This window comes from Saccostrea cucullata, unplaced genomic scaffold, assembly GCF_032062105.1.
Source record: "Saccostrea cucullata isolate Sc308-1 unplaced genomic scaffold, CSIRO_AGI_Scuc_v1 ctg968, whole genome shotgun sequence".
NCBI classification, from domain to species: Eukaryota; Metazoa; Mollusca; class Bivalvia; order Ostreida; family Ostreidae; genus Saccostrea; species Saccostrea cuccullata.
In genome coordinates, this window is record NW_026925679.1 from 60,233 (window position 1) to 72,206 (window position 11,974).

Here is an 11,974-nt window from a genome sequence, read left to right on the forward strand (position 1 = left end):
AAAAAAGGGGAGGGTGGTGGGTTTTAATTTTTCACAGCTCTACACAGGCTACGGAAAATGGCGCAAAGAAAAAATGGTTTTGATTGGCTCAAAAAATCCGTAAATATCCGACGGTGTAAAATTTACCAAATTTCTCAAAGCTGCATAAATTGAATTATCTATGATAATATTGTTTTATGCCTCCTATGAGAAATGTAGCCTGATAGAGCAGTGAAAAATAACTCAACACAAATATACAGTTTTGTCGATTATGTCATTTAATTGAATGACATAAATTAAAATGTTTAACAAAACATTAAGGGGGATCACTTAATTAACTAACAATACCGGATAAAACATGTATATAGGTGGAAAGTACAAGTGTGATCCCCCTTAGACTGACTAGAAATATACATGTAGTGAAAATAAAGGAATACATGTACATATGCATAAAATATAATATGAGTTAATCCTTGGAAGCGTCCAAACATTTTGCGCCACAAGCCCTCATGCAATGAGGGATTGACGCCAAACAAGGAAAAAAAAAAAAAAAAAAAAAAAAAAAAAAAAATAATAATAATAATAATAAAAATAATAACAAAAAATAAAATAAAAAATATCCAAAGTAAAGCATACAAGACAGTAAAATGCACTTATTTACATCATTATTTACTTGTATAAACAACCTGAAACCTGAAGTACAACTATGTGGCTACATGTATTCAAGTGTTCATGATAGATAACCATATTGAAATCAATAAAGACATTGATTGTCCCCATAAGTGTTCGTGATAGATAACATACAGTCAATACTGAATCAATAAAGACATTAATTGACCACTGAGCATTGTTCAAATGAAATAAGTTTAGCCAGCAAGGGAAAACAAAATTAATGTGAGAATATTTAGTATATTTTTGAATTTCTGAAGTATCCCAAAGGTAATATAACTGAAACAAGCAGCTATCCGCTGTACAGGTCCCTAGTGTTTGAAGCAGGCTTTGATAATTTATAATATTGCCAATAAATGGGGCAAAATTTCGTGAGCAGAGTGCTATTGGTGAAAAATGTTCTGGGAACCAACCGCTTAACCTGGACCAAAACAAGGAGGGCTAAAAGAATTAATCCACCGAAAAACTAGATTCATATATCGTAAGCAGGCATAATGAGCAGCTAACCGCTGCACTCAGGAAAGAGTTTGCTACCATACACAGAAAAAACTTGACACATATACAGTAGGTAGGTTTAATGAGCAGCTAACCGCTGCACTCAGGAAAGAGTTTGCTACCATCCCCAGAAAAACTTGACACATATACGGAATGCAGGTTTTAATGAGCAGCTAACCGCTGTACACCTAAACAAGTTTGCTACCATCCACATAAAAGAAATCGAGCAGACCAAAGCTCATCTCAGTATGATTAAGGTTATATATCAAATGAAGAGATGCGGATGTATCTTCGAACTGCATTCGAGCGCCATCTTCCCAACTTCTGTATATAGTTCTCAGAGAAACCCAGAGATGCTGCATGAGTCGCTGCACCGATTCGAAAACTGTGCCCTTTGTACAGTTTTGGGTCGAGGCCGATGAATGAGACTACCTTGCATAGCTGTTGGCTTATAAAATGGTGTGTGACCGATTCCCCACTCATAAATTGAAAAAGAGGCCCTGAAGTGTGAGCAAAGTGAGTAGTATAATCATACAATGCCCGAACAGGGCAGAAGGTAATGGAACTGCTGTTTGAAAGATGCAAAGTCACTGGTTTTTGCTCAATGTTATTCTTGAAATGTTTCATAACAATGGTAACTCCTGACAAGATGCCATTTGAGATTTTGAAGTTAACATCAGAACGCTGTACCACTTGATTAGAGTTGTGCGAACGAGCAGCTAATTCCCCAATTCTTAAGAAAGCTTGAAAAGCCAGAAGATAGAACGCTTTGAGTAGTAGTCTATTACATAAGAGTGGCTCAGTAATGTCAATAGCTTTTATTATTCTACGTAAGATGTCTGTAGTAATTGGTAGTCTTGTGTCCTGCTGAGGTGCAAGTGCATGGCAACCTTTTAGTAGTTTCTTAGGAAGGAATTTTTCAGTTGGATCTGGTACGCTGCAGATTTTGTGGAGGTAGCCTATTGCTGAGACATGTGAAGATACTGAAGATGGGGCATAGTTTGCTGAGAAGAGGTATCCAATAAAATTGCACAAGTCTAATTCTGTCACTGGTAATGAGGTGTATGACGGTTTCCACTGGAGGAAGAGCTGCCAACTTCTGTAGTATGCCATTCTGGAAGATGTTGAAAGTGCGGCTTGGAGAAGCTGTTGGGAAGGTGCACTCAGATCTCTAGTAAATGGGAGGGAATGAATGTTTGTATAGGAGACAGATTCGGGGCAATGTTGGCAGCCTCCTGAAATTGGAAACGAGATAGTTTATCAGCTAAAGTATTTAGTTTGCCCGGGATATGTTTTGCTCTAAACAATATGTTATTTTCCAAACAGCACAAAACAAGGCGCCTAACAAGCTTCATGAGAGTGGTATCTTTTGATGATGTTTTATTTATAATGTCCACCACTGCTTGATTATCGGACATGAATAAGATTTTTTTGTTGCTTAACAATGGGGCCCAGACCTCTATTGAAAGTACAATAGGAAATAATTCTTTAATAGCTATTTGATAGTCTTCAAGATTCTTTGGCCATTTCTGAGCAAACCACCTATTTTCCAGCACCCCAGCAAACCCAACCGACCCTGCTGCATCAGTGAAAAGAGTCATTTCCTCTGATGTGACCCAATATTTTGAAAGAAAAATAGATTTTCCGTTGAATTTGTCAATGAAAATTTTCCACATATCGATATCAGCTTGAGCTTCACTGTTTAGGTTGATGGTATGAAAAGGAGTGGAAATTTTACAGGTAAGATTTATTAAGCGGCGTAGAAAAGCTCGTCCCGGCACCACGACTGAGCAAGCAAAATTAAGGAGGCCTATAAGAGACTGGATTTCTCTTAAGGAGGTCTTAGATTTGCCCTGAAATTCCTGTAATTTGTTTCTAATTTTTTCTACTTTGACTTGTGGTAAACGGCATTCCATGGAAACTGTATCTACTTCTATACCATAGATGGTAAGACAGGTTGTAGGGGGAACTGTTTTATCTAGTTTGATTGGAACATTCAGCCTGGCACAGAGAAACAGAAAATTTGTAAGGTCATTTTTACAATTTAACTTCCCAGGAGGACCTACAAAGAGAAAATCATCCAAAATGTGAGATATACCTAAGGCATTAAATTTTGCATACATTATCCACTCTAAAGCAGTGCTGAAGGACTCAAAAATTTTGCAGGAACTACTGGCCCCCATCGGAAGACAACGGTCATAATAAAATTTTCCTTTCCACGAAAAACCCAGTAGATGGTAGTCGTCCGGGTGAATGGGTACAATTCTAAATGCATCCTGAATGTCTGTTTTTGCCAACAAACTTCCTGTGCCAAACCTTTGAACAAGTTCCACCACCTTATCAATAGAATCGTAGCTTACTTTTGAGTTTTCTGGAGGAATGAACATATTAACTGAGTTTGTTTGAGGATAAGATAAATCATGTATGATTCGAAATTTGCCTGGCTCGGATTTTGGGACAACCCCCAGCGGGGACGATTTAAATAATAGAAAAGGCGGCGATTCGAATGGACCAGCTAACCTTTCTTTATGTAAGCCTTCTTGAATGAACGACTCTATGATTTCTGGGTGCTGGGCACAGCTCATGTGATTTTTAGAGATATTACTAGAAGGAAAACCTTGACAACCTAAATGAAACCCCCCTGAAAAACCTTGTACTAATTTTGTGTGAGCTTGCGTGTCATAACCAGAGAGGAAGGAATTAAGGTTTTTTAGGTTTACTGGTGTCGGCAGAAGAGGTGCTGGATTTGGATTGTTTGGGGTAGGTGACTTCCCTGCAATTGAGCTTTGGGTGTGGTCCTCTGCATAATTGGCAGATGTGTTGGAAGCGACAGGGGAATGATTTGCACTTGTCCCCCCTATTGTAGGCAAAGCAGAGTTTCCCCCCTCTGGTGAACTGTCTGGGCTTGCGAAAGGTATCATTTGTATGTTGACTTTTTGATTTGGAAAACGCTTTGATGCGCAGTTCCTCCACTGGTTTCTGCCAAGGAAGATTTGTTGATTGCCTCAAACGACGGAAGTTTTCATCATAAATACGCCAAGCCCCATCGTTGGATAGTGTGTAAATCTCTCTAACCAAACTGCAGTATTTTAAGAGATTGGGGGCTTCTGAAGGATGCTTTTGTAGAAAGATGCAGGAGAAAATAAGGAAGGCGTCAGTCCATTGATAAATTGTTAATGGGGATTTTGACTTGTTGCCATGTTGAAAGTTGATGGAACCCGACTCAATGGTTACTGATACAGGGTCGTCAAACTGATTAGGTAGCAGGGATTTTAGATCAATGAATTCATTGTCCCAAATTTTTTGTTTTGTTTTTTGACTAATCCCAGCCCCCAAAGGAATACCCTCTGAAATGTTAATAGTGGTTAGATTTTTTTCCCTTGCTGACTCACCTGTTTTACTACTAAAAACATTATCAATTAAGGCCAATAAATCAGCAGGCTGTGTCGCTGAAGATGAAGCCCCAAGTGATTGGCCTGATGTGGATGGAGCTGAAGTGGATGGAGTCAAAGTGGACGGACTTGAAGTGGATGGAGCCAAGGTAGATGGAGATGCCGAAGTGGACGGAGCTGAGATGGACGATGAATTTGGAATAGGTGCACAACTTTCAGATGCAGCGTTTTGTTGTTTGATGATCTCTGCAGCTAATTTTACGTAGTCCACTTGAACACCATTGATGTTGTGGGCTGCAGGTGGGGTAGCTTCAACACGTTCCGTGCTAGGTGCGTTTTTTGCTGCATTCGGAGTCCTCTTACGTTTTGGGGGCTGTGCAGTTTTAGGTGGCGATTTTCCTCTTTTTTGCCTTGGCATTGTCCCTGTGTTAAATGAGAAAGAATGTAGAACACATAATCACATTAAGAACTACATACACTTGTAGCCAATGTGTAAAATATAATAATTCTTATAAATTATCTGACAGCCCTTGTAATCAATAATGTTAAAATATCCTACCAAGCATAATCCAACTGGTTTATACACTTATATAATACAAAGCCTTAATAATAGGCAGATAACCATGGTAAGTACTCAACAAATCAGAAGTTCCAAGGCTGCATTAGGACAACAGAATTGTAGATGCCATGTGAGCTACCAAACAGAGACATTGCACTTAACCCCTACTTGCTGTTTACTTATGGTCACATTACATTAAACATCTACAAATGTATACAGGGACAAGTATTGGCACTCATATAGCCCCAAAACCAACTGTTATACTGAACAGCTTCATGCAGATGTCATACTGGGTATTCCTCTATATATATAAACACAACTAGACATGCTAGAAGCACCAATGGACCCACCTGTTATACAAACCAATTGTTTGGTAATGCTTTACATGTTTATATCAAGTGATGCTGTAATCATAATTCTATACTGAGCATTATAGAGTGATGTCATGATAATACAAATGCTATACTGAGCTTTTTAGAGTAACCATGGTAACGCTATAAACCTAATAAATTTACTAATAATTTTTAGAATTATGTTATGATTATATTATGCTATACCGGATATTTATAAAGGGATACTATAAACATAAATCATGCTATACTGAGCATTTTCCGAATGAAACTATGAACACAGAATGCTATACTGAGCATTTATAGATTTATAGGATGATGCTGTACTGAACATCATTCAAGTTGACCAAACTGTTATACTGAACAGTTATACATTGATGTTTCATTGTTTTACTGAACATCACTTAAAGACAAATCATGATAAACAATGCTATACTCAGCATTTATGATTTTAAAATGATGATGCTATACTGAACATCATTCAAGCTGACCGAACTGTTATACTGAACAGTTATACATTGATGTTTTACTGAACATCACTTATAAAAACAAATCATGATAAGCAATGCTATACTGAGCATTATGATTTATAAGGTGACGCTATACTGAACATCATTCAACATTTTCACGCTGCTGAAAACTGTTATACTGAACCATTGTATATCAATGGTTTACTGAACAACACTGAAAGAAAATCATGATAAGCAGCATACATTGTGTGATAAAAGGTATGTATCTGTGAAACAATTAGATGACATAAAATTTTCTTGCACCATTTTGCCTGTGTTTATTATAGTTTGCAGCTAATACAAAATGACACATTTTGGATTCAATATTATTACGCTGCTCTAATTATGCAAATACATACGAACAATTCATGGTTTTGTTATAGTAACCAAAAACAAAATACTGGCCTTAATTGCCCGGAATGCACAATCACTGCATTCCTGATACTCTTCCAATATTTGTACATTGGCGAAGGGGGATCCCCGGGCTTCAAATGCTTTAGAGGGGGGTTGTCAAGGTGTACGCCGTCCCTCGCTAAATGTGACAGGTTTTGCCAGAAACCCCTGTGTCTCCAGAAAAAAATGTTCTCGAGTGACTGAGTCTTTTCTGTAAGGAGGCGGTTAATTTCGAAAACGGAGTCGTTGAAACCCGCAGCATTTACAGATGGGTCCCTCCTAAGAAGCTGACCAATTATAACCCTCTTCGCGTCCAAACCATGAATCAGGAATTCGGAGAAAGAGATAATGTCTGTGACGATCTTTTCATTGGGTAAATGACCAATGTCATTGCCGCCTATTTGTAGAAAATAAGTATCGGGCGTTCCGGGAATTCTACACAGCATCTGTCGAAGGCCACATGTACGTAGCCCGCCCTTAGCGCACACAGATATTTTGTAATTTGCGGGATCTAACTTTAAGTTCTTCAAATCTGTATTAAAGTTCATGAACTCCAAGAGTCTTCGTATGTAAGAATGTCCCAGGAGACAGATGTGCATAAACTGCATTTCTACAGAATCAGAATTGGGATCCACCCCCGCCATGTTTCGCCCATGCGGTTTACATAAACACAAGAAAATTAAACACTTCTAAGACGTACTTGTCTTGAATATCTAGTTCTTTAGTGTTACTTTGGTGTTCCTAGGACAAGGAATTTAAACACTTACAAGCTTATGTGTCTCAAATATCCGTAGATATCTTTTTAATTTTTCACAGCTCTACACAGGCTACGGAAAATGGCGCAAAGAAAAAATGGTTTTGATTGGCTCAAAAAATCCGTAAATATCCGACGGTGTAAAATTTACCAAATTTCTCAAAGCTGCATAAATTGAATTATCTATGATAATATTGTTTTGTTTTTATGTGCCATCTTTTTGCTAACTTTTTCATATGATGTTCTCATTGTCTTGTCTTACAGATACTTTTTTCTAGTCAGTTTTGGGGGATCAGACATCATCATATTTTACGTAACTGCTAATCAAAGCTTGTGAATCTGATCCCCTTCTTGTTTGTTAAATTGTTCACATTTATACCGTCATTTTAATAAATGACATTATTCATCTCTATGAAAGTGTTTTATTTGACTTATACAAAATTAGCAAAAACAAGCTGCGGTGAGCTTGCATATAAGCATAAGAATACATAAAATAATTCCTGTATAAAATAATTCCATTCATCTTAGCACGTTTAAAGTGAAATTTCATCAATTATATAAGAGATATCAATAACATTATATCCGCACAAATATGAGTACATGTATATTGCTGTATCTTGTTTTTCTGACATTATTCAAAAGAATACCAAAATGATGTCGAGTAAAAAAGTTTTAACAAGAATAAAAATGATGTTTAAAGTATCAATCTGAGTATTAGTTGAATTTTGCTTAAGATAAGAAAAAATATCATGTATAATCTTTATCATAAAACTTGCAGTTGGCTGTTATATTACCAATAAAATTTTTTCCTTGTAAAATATTCAAATATGAAACAGATCCTATGGTATCTTTTGTTTCAAGCTCATTGGAATACATCTTGTCGAAATATATGAAAGGAAATAACTAATTGCAATTTCTTATTGATACTAGTAATACGTGGTCGATATATCGAAATGTTGAGTTAAAGCCCACATCAAGTGTTTTCTTCTACTCATGCATAAGATTTTGTAACTAGAACTTCACAATGCTTACAGAAGTTCCACAAGCCAACATGAAATAAAAACTTTCACAAGTATGATATCGTTTATTTTTTCTTGTTTTGTGTTGTTTTTATGAGCTCAACATTTCAAAGAAAAAGTAAATCTTATAAAACATGTTTAAAATACGAGGGTTGATCCAAAAGTAATGTCACAGTATCCATATCTTTTATATTTGTAATTTCTGCTATATGAATACAAAAATCTCTGCTATAAACGGGACTCGAATGTCATCCTAGGGAAATCGACAGACTGTTGGAAAACCTGGTTTCTTCAAAACTTACATAGATATTGTCAATCAAAAACTCAATGATCTTTTTAATATCATACTTGTGTGTATAGTAAAAATGTTTTATTTTTCCAAGAAAATTATTTTTGAAATGACCAATGACAAGGTCAGTACAATTATGAGTTTCCTTCTTATTGAGAAAAAAATCAACCAATGTCTATGTCAGAAATACATGGATTTAATTTATAGTAATAAATCCATCAGTCTATCCACAGAAGAAATATGGAATGGTATGTGTGAGGAAATTTAAGCAATATAGCGGACGTTGTTCAAGCGAGACTGGGGTTAAATTTGCGTTTACTTATTATTTAAACGATGTCATGCTCCAGATAAAAGAGACAGTTTTTTAAAACCAAATGACCTTTACTTAGAAAAGTTGTGTAATACTATTATTTAGGTCACATTTATTTTTTAAAAATGTTATTTAAACTTTGCGAGAATAAGGGCAGATATCATGATCGCATGGTCTAAAGGAGACTAATATGAGAAAAAAAATCAGAATTGACAAGAATGGAAAATGACATAAAAAAAAGAACTCCAACTATTATGATTTTTTGTATATCAATATTGCTAGCCGGATGGGCGTCTTCATTTGTCTTTTTTTGCTTGCTGTCGTTGCAGAGATTCTTTGTATTGTTGTCGAGGTGCTGATGTGTATCCAAAGATGTTCCGCTTAGATGGAATAATTCCTGTATAAAATAATTCCATTCATGTAAGCACGTTTAAAGTGAAATTTCATCAATTATATAAGAGATATCAATAACATATGTGTACATGTATATTGTTGTTTCTTGTTTTTCTGACATTATTCAAAAGAATACCAAGATGATGTCGAGTAAAAAAGTTTTATCAAGAATAAAAATGATGTTTAAAGTATTAATCTGAGTATTAGTTGAATTTTGCTTAAGATAAGAAAAAATTACATGTATTGTAACTAGAACTTCACAATGCTTACAGAAGTTCCTCAAGCCAACATGAAATAAAAACTTTCACAAGTATGATATCGTTTATTTTTTCTTGTTTTGTGTTGTTTTTATGAGCTCAACATTTAAAAGAAATATTTTCTTATAAAACATGTTTGAAATACGAGGGTTGATCCAAAAGTAATGTCACAGTATCCATATCTTTTATATTTGGCGGCATATTATCAAATACAATGTACCAAAGGATGCACAAATATAAATCTAATTAACATTGTAATTTTTTAATAATGCTTATTTGAATTTATTTCATAAATGTTTAAAACATAGAGCTTAAGGGGTGTCGCCGCGTCACAATGGAACGTCACGTTTCAAAGTGTATTTTTTCTTCGAATGATATAGACACATTAAAAAGATACTAAAAAAGCACCTAATCTCCCAATTTTTTAAAAGACACAATTCTCGTCATTTTTAGTCTTTAATTGAAAATTAAATGACGGCATTGGTATTTGTGATCATTAACATTGTTGTTTTATTTTGTTGAGTTGAACAAAGGGATTGTCGAAATGGGATAAAAACGATTCGAAGAGTTATAAAGCATTTTTTGCTTCAAAATATAGGAATTATCACAAGCGACAGTTACTTTAATTAGTCAGACTTACAGAATGAAGAATGTAAATAAAAGACATTTAATAGATGGTTTCAGCAATTTGTGTGTGATCAGCAGAGGAAAACGACCGTAAGAAAATTGAAACATTTTTTAAATGAAAAAAGACAACGCATAGAGTGACATGTGAATTTTTAAGTTTGTTTTTGCTACTGTTCGAAAAATTTTGACAGCGGGCTTAATTTAGTGTACACACAGAATTTTAAAGAAAAAAAAGTGTTTGCGAATCGCAAATATCTTTTAATGAAACGAAGGGGAAGCATTCAAAAGTATGACGGCGTGTATCCGTCCTATGACGTTATATTTAGGTGCGGCGACTACCATAAACGCATTTTGTGTAAAATCCGATATTTTGGAAAGTATACATAATATTCCATTGATTTTTTCAGGTCTAATTTGAAATTAATAAAACTTCCATCACGTTTAATTTTGTTGCTTTGCGTCGATTTATAGCAATTTTATCAAAGTTGTGACATTACTTTTGGATCAACCCTCGTACAATTGTCTAGCCCTTTGTCTATGAAGTTTTTTTTTCTATGAGTTTTTTTTAAGTTGGAGATGTTTATTAATCCATCGGAATTATTTCAAAAATACCAATCAGAGCAGACCAAAACATCTAAAGTGATTTTAAGTGCCATAAAGTGGAATTGACAACCAGGTACTTGCCTTTGTTCTTTATTATTGAAAAATCCGTAGACAATTCACTGTGTACTACAAACAATGACTTACAATTAATAAGTAGTATTAAAAAACGTCCATCAGCATTTGACTGAATGAAAGAAGGATTTAAAGTGATGGAACAAGGAGCGAAGAAAGTCGCGCGGATTTTTAAAAAATCAGCAAAAAAACAAAACAAACCAAAAACAAGAAACGTTGTGTGATATAAATTGTGATAGGCCGGGTTAACCATACAGTTCTAAAACTATAGGAAGAGTTGAGTTTTTCAAAAATTGTTTACATACGGACAGCAACACAGACGGGCGACGGGCACGTTACTACTCAACTTCCCTGGTCTCTGTATGACCAGTAGATCTAAAATGAAAGAAAGTTTTTATTCTTAGTATCATAGCAAGTATTTGTGAGAAGATGTGTATAATTACACTAAATCAAACTAAGATACTGTTAAAGTTATGTTTTTAAACATCAACTTGTATTTTAATTGAAGTAATGGCAAATGAATACAACGATTATAAAAACTATATGTGTGTAAAATGTAAGGGTAAAATAAAGTTATCTCTCTTTGGCTGCAATAAATATGTAGTGCTATCGGGACAATGAAATAAAATATATTTTATAAAATCACATAAGTAATCTATTGTTCATTTTTCTTAAAAGAATTACTTGTTAGTACTTTTAAAAAATTAAGTATATATTGGTTGATATCATAAAAGACTTTACTCAATAATTTTACAGTCCCTAAAGATTAAAAAAAACTTATGTACATTTGGTCACAGATAGCAGCAGATCTGTAGCTCGGTAGTACTGCGAAAAAGACGACGGAGAAATAAATGTTACTTTTATGTATTGCGTAAAATCAAGCGCGTGCGTTTTTAGATTTACCGCATATTTTTACTTACCATATACAACCGGTCACTGAAACTAAGAGGTAGAGCGTTTGTTTTGTGATAAAAATCCCCCGGTTGATTCTTGTTCGCCGCGACAAAATAACACAAAAAACAGGAACTGACCATTTCTTTGCCAAGCTTTATGAAAATTTTTCTAAAGGGACGTTAACAAAACCAATCGTTTACATGTATTTCTGAATTTCACATTGTATTATGTGGAAAGCGAACAATAATCATGCTCAACAGTTCACTGCAACATTACATATCTGAAGCTAAGCAAAATTAACATTGACTTCTAAAACATACGAGATTTGAACAGGTGTCATAGAGGAGAAAACAATCTCTGTCGACCGGTCACATCCGCCGTGTGCTTATTGTCAGGGATGGAAAAACAAA

The 11,974-nt window shown here is 35.0% G+C and overlaps 1 protein-coding gene across 2 annotated transcripts; it reads right to left on the reverse strand.

Annotated features, from left to right (window-relative positions):
- Positions 1-544: 544 nt before the first annotated feature.
- LOC134269591 (uncharacterized) lies at positions 545-7,300 on the reverse strand. Of its 2 annotated transcripts, XM_062751790.1 has the most exons (3): positions 7,114-7,300; positions 4,536-4,958; positions 545-2,378 (listed from the first exon to the last, which is right to left on the reverse strand). In XM_062751790.1, the coding sequence occupies exons 2-3, from the start codon at positions 4,951-4,953 to the stop codon at positions 1,402-1,404; spliced, it is 1,395 nt and encodes a 464-aa protein (XP_062607774.1). In that variant the 5' UTR covers positions 4,954-4,958; positions 7,114-7,300; the 3' UTR covers positions 545-1,401. The 2 variants fall into 2 exon arrangements, with proteins under 2 accessions (XP_062607774.1, XP_062607775.1); XM_062751791.1 differs by lacking the exon at positions 7,114-7,300 and having other exon boundaries at positions 4,536-5,182.
- Positions 7,301-11,974: the final 4,674 nt, after the last annotated feature.